At 58.9% G+C, this 7,703-nt stretch overlaps 1 protein-coding gene across 3 annotated transcripts in view; it reads right to left on the reverse strand.

The window, feature by feature from the left end:
• The window catches only part of SIL1 (SIL1 nucleotide exchange factor), a 109,051-nt gene that overhangs the window by 4,548 nt on the left and 96,800 nt on the right, over positions 1-7,703 (reverse strand). For all 3 annotated transcript variants that reach the window (XM_057378693.1, XM_057378694.1, XM_057378692.1), the window contains 2 exons: positions 3,179-3,275; positions 867-1,031 (listed from right to left, as the gene is read on the reverse strand). In XM_057378693.1, the coding sequence (XP_057234676.1) occupies positions 867-1,031; positions 3,179-3,275 (262 nt within the window). The remainder of the gene's footprint in view (positions 1-866; positions 1,032-3,178; positions 3,276-7,703) is intronic.

The raw sequence follows: 7,703 nt of genomic DNA on the forward strand, positions 1-7,703 counted from the left end.
GTGCAGCATTCCCAGCCCAAAGTGCAGCTAAAAATCACCATTTGACCATAAAGCCGAGAATCTGGCAGGCTGTGCCTGCCCCAGCCCCTTGGAGCCRGGAACAGATGGGGCTGCAGCTGGAAAACGGGCAGCAGGATGGAATGTGAACGGTTTGAGTCAAAATGCCCATGTCTGCTCCTTTCCCATGGAGCTGACAGGATCATGTTAGAGTCAGAAACTGATATGATTTCAGACTTGCTAAAATAATTTGCACCTTTACAAAGTCTCCTGGAAAATAAGTGATTTAACAGAGAGGTGCTGCTCTGCCGTGCCTGCAACCCAGGTATTAGAGCAGCCATAATCCGCAGGGCAAATTGGCCATAAACCGAGCCAGAGTGGATTTAATTTCCATTCTCTGGAGTCAGGGAAACGCACAGGCTGYACAACAAGCCATGGCAAGGAAAGACAGGCTTTAAACTGACATTTACAGCAGTAATCCAGGGTATTTGAAAAGAAAACATGGAAGGTGGCGGGCTGGGCTCCAGCGAGGGCYGTGCCCCAGGCTGAGGGCTCTCAGCAGGCAGGACATGGCACTGCTGGCCTGTCCCCTGCTCCTGGCTGGGCTCCACAGCCCAGGGCCTGCCTTCCTTACTCATGCCCTCGGTGCTCTGCTGCTGAAACACCCTCGGGAGGAGAWGGTGGCAGTGCCTTGAAGGCAAACAAAGGTTCCAGCTGCTCTGGATTCCCCCGGGATGGCCAAGGGGCTGCAGGGGACTCATCCCCACTGGTGCTGGGTTGGCTCCTCTTCATCCTTGTCCTGTGAGGATGTTCAGTGTGTGTGGGTTTGGGGAMGGTGGGGAGTGCCAGGCCAGGTGCCAGCTGCTCACCTTCTCCATGATGAGGTCGTAGAGCAGGGTGATCACGCGCACGTGGAGGGGCTCCATGCCCTTCTGCCGGAAGAGGCTCCGCAGCACCTGGAGGCCACCCAGCTTGAGGAACTGCTGCTGGGCATAGGGGAAGTGTCTCAGCATGGAGGACAGGGCGAACAGAGCCTGGTGGAGAGAGAGGGGGCCATCAGCACAACATCCATTGGCACCACGTGTGGCACAGTCCCTCTTTGTGGCACCCATGGGGACAGGAGAAACACAGCCCATCTGTACAGAGCTCCTTGGAAAATGCATCCCAACCTCTCGTTGTGAGGGGCATCTCTGACAGCCCCCTTTGCTCCTGATCCCAATCCTCCCCAACACTGCAAGGCTGCCCAGACTTGGGGGCAAGTATTTCCACCCAAACCCCACCTGGGCTGTCACTGAGGGCCCATGGCCAGCGCCTGGCAGACCCAGTGCCATCACTGCTCCTCCCTGCTCACCTCCACACAGGCACAGAGCCCAGCAGGATGCAGTGAGGGGCTCCAGGGTGGCTCAGCAGACCCCAGTCCCTGCGAGGTGCTCTGGATGCCTGGGGTGATGTCCCTGCACCCCGCAGCGGGAGGACACGGCCATGGCCGGGGAGCCCAGCACCCCCTGTGCCCCCGGGGCTCGGTGCCACCCCCGCCCCGCCTGCCTGGCTGTGACAGTGGCGGTGGCACAGGGCTGGCCGGGCCCGCCCGGGGCAGGGCACACGCTGCTCAGCTGGGCCCCGCGCCCCGCTCGGCTGATCCGAGCTGACAGCCATGTCTTCCCCGCTCCCRTTTGTTTCTATTTTCCATTTTCCGAGTTGCCGCCGGTGAATTTGAGATGCCGCTGTCTCCCTTTTTAATCGCGGGCCAGAGGACGGCAGAGGGAAGAAATGCACTTTTGGCCTGGCTGCCGTGCAGGGCTGAGAGCAGCGGGGTGGAAAGAGCGGCGCAGCGGGAGCCCGGGGCCGTGGCACCGGCCTGTCCTTGGGATCCGGGCTGGACAGACAGCACGGGAACGGGAAACTAAAAACCTCTGCCCTTCTGCAAAAGGGGGCTCAGCCCTCGAAGGCTGAATGTGGACAATCCTGAGCCCATCCCTCTCCCTTCTCCAGGGGCTGCCAGTGGGATGCACTCAGGCTCAGTGTGAAGAATGATTCTGGAGCCAGCACTCAGGGGTTCACAGAAACGCTGGTGAGAGCCCCTGCAYGCCCAGCCATCCCCCCCACCTCAAAAGGAGCTCGGGCTTGAGCCACAGGCACTTCTGGGAGGGGTTTCTGAGCATGGAGTGTCCTGTGGCATGCTCTGGGTGGGATCTCCTCACATCCATCACCAAATACAAGGGGGCTCCATAGCCTCTCCCACACCTTTCACTCACCAGAGGACTCTCACCAGGGACTGAAGGGAGCACATTTTAGGGAGATCGTTCCAGGTCCTGCTGGACCACCCGCCCCCTCCCCCCCATGCAGGAGGTCCCTGTGCTAACCAGGGCTGGGCTTTGGGAGCACCAGGTGCCATTACAGAGGTGGCATCACAAGCTAAAGAAAGAGTAATGGGATCTGATGCTCCAGGGAATAGAGCAGGAGGAGGGGGCGAGGGAGCCCCCAGCCCGATGGACAGCGCTGCACATTTGGCTGGGGGCTCTCGCTGCTGCTCCCTGCTCCCAAGCCTGTGCCAAAGGCACAACCCGGGGCTGGCTGCACCAATTAGCTCCTTCCAAACGTCAGCTCCAGACTCTGYCAGCCTGTGATGGCTGTGCTGCCACACAGGGGGACCCTTGGCTGCACYCCCCAAGGAGCCGCCGCACCGTGTCCTGTCCCTGCGGGCAGGCAGAGCCACTACTGGCACCAGGGGACACCCACAGAACCACTGCTGGCATCAGGGGACACCCACAGAGCCASTGCTGGCACCAGGGGACACCCACAGAGCCACTGCTGGCACCAGGGGACACCCACAGARCCACTGCTGGCACCAGGGGACACCCACAGAACCAGTGCTGGCACCAGGGGACACCCACAGAACCAGTGCTGGCACCAGGGGACACCCACAAAACCACTGCTGGCATTGGGGGGACACTCTCAGAGCTACTGCTGGCACCAGGGGACACCCACAGAGCCAGTGCTGCAGTGCTGCTGGGGTGTCTGGCAGCCAGGGTCGCCCTCCTGCACCCCTGGGAGCGAAGCCCACCCAGTGAGGGGAGCAGCGGGGGTCCTGCACTCTCTGRATGTCGGTGATGTTCTGAGGGTGTTTGTGTGGAGCTCAGCACCAAACTGGCCTTGCCCAGAGGTGCAGCCCCTTCCTCACCTTCTTCCTGACAGCCAGGGGCTGTTCCGTGGCCAGGATAACCAGGAGCTTCTGCAGGGCACCGCCCTCGATGGCCTCGATCTGCACTTTGGGGTTGCTGCAGAGACAAAAGCAAAAGGCAGGTCACCAGCAGAGTGGGGCATGGCAGTGTGGGAGGGAGCCTGCTCTGGCTTGTACCAGCACTGGGGTGGCACCAAGACCAGAGCACTGCCCGTCCCCTGTGCTGGCCCTGCTGAGGGATCTCGAGGGCTGTGTCCAGTCCTGGGCCCCATGGCCAGAGGGACCCTGAGGGGCTGGAGCGTGTCCATGGCAGGGAACAGAGCTGGGAAGGGTCTGGAGCCCCAGGAGCGGCTGAGGGAGCTGGGAAAGGGGCTCAGCCTGGAGCAAAGGGGGATCAGGGGGGACCTTGTGGCTCTGCACAACTCCCTGACAGGAGGGGACAGCCGGGGGGGTCGGGCTCTGCTCCAGGGAACAGGGACAGGAGGAGAGGGAACRGCCTCAGGCTGGGCTGGGGAGGGGCAGGGGGGACATCAGCAGGAATTTCCCCATGGAAAGGGTGGTCAGGCCTTGGCAGGGGCTGCCCAGGGAGGTTTGGAGTGCCAATCCCTGGAGGTGTCCAAGGAAGGGCTGGAGGTGGCACTGAGTGCTCTGGGCTGGGGACACGGTGGGCATCGGGCACAGCTTGGACTCCATGGCCCTGGAGAGCTTTTCCAACTTCAATGATTTTGTTCTATTCTACTTCCACCTCACAGTGGACATGGACAGGGTTCGATCCAGCCTGATCCCAAAACAAAATCCCCCAGCTCCCACCAGCCCTGGCTCATGATTATGGAGAAGGTACAGACCCCTGCAGCCACCCCAAACATGCCTGCAGTGAAGACAGCAGGGCTGGAAAGGGCACATTGGGTCACCTGTCCCACCCAGAGCAYCCTGTGGCTCCCTGAACCCTCTCCCCTCCCATCACATCCACTCCAGAGCACCCTTTGTATTTCAGTTCCTGCCTCCCCTCTCCGAGCCTGCTGTGAACGTGCTCATCACCCACACAACTCTCACAGCCAGAGCTCCTCTCCGAGGGCTCCAGGGGCTGAATCCATCCTGCTGCCTGCAGGGACAGGCTCAAACCTCAGGGCAGGATGTTGGCAGCTGCCCAGGGACAGACAGACAGACAGATAGACTGACCATTCCCACCATCCACGCTGACATGCTGCAAGCCCCCTTTCTAATGCACCTTGGAGGGTGGTGGAGGTATCAGATGCTCCAGGCTCCCTCCCTGGCAGTCAGGGTGCAGTGTCCCCACTGTCCACAGCCCTGATCCCACATCTCCCACCCTCCAGGATCAGCTCCAGCACCTCAGCCTTTGCTCCACGCTGAAACAGTGACTTGCACCGTGCCAGACCAAGGTCACTGACCCTGCACAGCAGCCACGGGTCTCAAAGATCCCAGAGAGCTGCTGGAGCAGCCTCTGCCAAGCCCCCACCGTGAAATGAAACAGAGCCATGCAAGGTCAGGAAGAAACAAAACCGGAGACAAATGGAGCTGGGCAGGGAGCAGCTTGGAGTTAAAGCCAGGGCAGAGGCACAGCAAAGCACCACACTCATCTGTGTCAGCCAAGGACCCTCCCTGTTCCATCCACGCTGAGCTTCTTGCACCAAAAGGAGCCATCCACAGCTCAGAAGGGGCAGATCTGGTGTGGGACTTCCCAGCTGGCATTCCCAGGSTGAACTCAGGCAAGGAAAACTGGGTTGGTTGAAAGCCACCTTTGATTTCTCTTTCCTCACCCTCTTGMTGCAGCAAACACCCAGGCAGAGCCAAGGCACAGGCACCCTGCCAAGGTGGGGCATCTGTGACCTGCCCAGACAGGGCAGGAGGGAGAAGGAACCAACCCAGGAGCTCCAGGATCCTCCTGCAGAAGGGATTTACACAGCACCATTCTCACAGCCCCATGAGCCAGCCCTGGGAGCAAACCAGCTCCTGCAGTGCCTGTGGGACCTGACCCAGCCTCCCCATGCCAGGAGGTGCAGAAARGTCTCCTGGAGAGGAGGATCTTCTCTGGTGATCTTCCATGCCAATATGCTGTGCAGTGACCCCTCCATGGCATCTCTGAATGGCCTGGGCTGGGCACTGATTTGGGGACTCAGGGGTCAGCAAACAGCACCAGCCCCAAACCTTCAGCTCTCCCCAGGCCACTCCTGGGCCCAAGGCCACTTTCCCCAGCTCACAAATGGGGCTCTCATCAACTCCAAACCTGCAGACACAGCCACAGCCATGGTCCAAAATTCTGATCAAATTTCCTATGCAAGTCCCTCTGGGCAATGTGGACCAGAGGATGTGCAGAAGCAGCTTGCAGGAAGGCACTTTGCTGAGGAGAAGTGCCCTGGAAGGACAATCCCCGGGGCTGGAGACCTCTCAGTGCCACTCAAGGGAAATGGTACAGGTGGGATATCCAAGCTCTTTTGTCACATGTCTCTAAAATAAATAATAAAAACCCTTACAGCAAGAGACACAACCAAGAAATTGGCATGCCTTTAATGCTTGGCTGGTCACCTGGAGGATTTGATCTAATTAAAATCTCTGAAGCATGGAGCATTTGCCAAGGAGCAGCTCYGGAGGTGAGGGAGCCTTCCCGGCCGGCAGGTGTGCCGCTCGCTGCTCAGCGCTCCTGTGGCTCCAGTCTCTGCTATCAATAGTCCTGGCTTCCAGCTAACAAAAAAGCTCCTTTGAAGCTTTGGAAATCTCAGCGCAGATCTGTACAAATTACACTGTCAAGCCCAGGGTAAAGCAGCCTRAACAAAATAAACACAATGAGACAGACTGTGGAGCGCCCACATGGGAAATTCACCTGTGCTAATCTGCTAATGGAGACAGGACGGTGGCACCTGCAACAGGATCCACTGAAATGGGAGTGGGAGATGTGATGTGATGGCATCCCATAAYGCTGCAGTGATGGCAGAGATTTGGGTGAGCTCAGCTGATGGGATGAGTCAGTCCCTGTCCCGGTAAGGAATGGCCACAGACCGTGCTTGGGTTCAAGCAGCTTCCAGAAAAAGCCCCGGGTTGCCCTGGGAGGATCCAGCCTGGCTGTGGATCACTGGGGTGATCCTCAATGGCCATCTGAGGTCCTTGTGCCTCCCAGCCGTGCTGCCCACATCCCTCACATCATCTTCACTCTGTGGCTGGAGAGCAGCAAACAAGGCTGGGCAGAGGGACTGGGACTGATCTGTKCAAGAAACTGCCCAGGCAGGCACTGGAGCAGGCTGGGTTATGGGGCCCACGCTGTGTCCAGGCTGCCCAAGGCGTGGGGCAGGGGTGAAGAGCCTGGGAAGATTCCCTGCTGCCCACAAGTGCCCTCCCCAGTGTCCCTGAGCAGCTCCTGAGGATCCCCTGACAGATGGGGTCTGTCCCACCTGACCTTCCTGAGCCAYTGCCACCCGTGCCAGCCTGGGAGAGCTCCTCTGAGCAGCTGCAGGCACAGCCACCAGCCCCTCTCAGGATGGGTTCTGGGGATGGAGAGCCCCTGTCCCTGGCTCCTGGGGCTGGGACTTTGCAGGCACTAATTTACTGCGCCCTTCCATCATTCCCTGGTGGCTGGGCAGGGTGAGCTTTGCTGGAGAGGGGAAAACATGAAAGCAGGGGAGAGAAAGCCATGAGCAAAGCTCCTCCTGAGCCTGCCTGTGCCCAGGGGCTGGGGGGACCTTTGTGTGCCCCTTCCCAWCTCCCTGTGCTGGGATCACCACCTCCCACGAGGGCTGGACATCGTTAGAGCCAGGACTGCTTTGCCATAGCAGCGTGAGCTTCAGCAGCTCAGGGAGAGGGGAGCAGAGGAAATCAAACTGTGATCAGCTTTTGGAGTGAATCCAAAACCAAGCTGATACAGAGCCCAGGCAGCAGCAGCTCCTGCCTTGGGCAGGGGCTGAAGGCAAAGATGGGACCCAGCACCCTCCCCAAGCTGCCAAGTCAGGGTGTTTGTGCCTTTTTTCCCTTGTTTTTTCCTTCCATCAAAGCTCTTTGTGGAAGCAGCAAGGCCTCAGGATGTGGCTGAGCAGCCAGAGAAACCCCCAGCACAATGAAGGTGTCCCAGAGGAGAGGTCGGCTCACAAAGTGGGCTCAGAGCCCTCCAAGCAGCCTCTGCGTGCCCCACACTGCCCCAGCACCTGGCTGGGTGGGACTGCTCAGGGGGTGGCTGCCCCTTATCCCTGGATGTTGGTTTGGGAATGCTGAAAATCCAGCATGGGCTTCTCTGCCACTTTCACTGGCAAACTGGCATGGTAGCAGCTCCCACTATGCAGACAAAGGGATTTTTTCAGAGTCCTCTCTGCTGAGAGATACCCTTATTGCACTCCTCCTGGGACGATCCCAAGTACACAAATTTAGGAGAGACTTTTCAAAGTTTCTGCAAGCTGCACATGAGATGGGTGTGGGAAGACTGAAAAGCAGCAACACAGCCCTGAGGCGACAGCAGCTCTGGAGTTAGGTGGGAACTTACAATAAGGCAGCAAAATTAGATTTAAATTAAAAAAAAAAAAAA

This window comes from Malurus melanocephalus, unplaced genomic scaffold, assembly GCF_030028575.1.
Source record: "Malurus melanocephalus ecotype Western Australia unplaced genomic scaffold, MMel_1.1 scaffold_371, whole genome shotgun sequence".
In the NCBI taxonomy this organism is placed as follows: Eukaryota; Metazoa; Chordata; class Aves; order Passeriformes; family Maluridae; genus Malurus; species Malurus melanocephalus.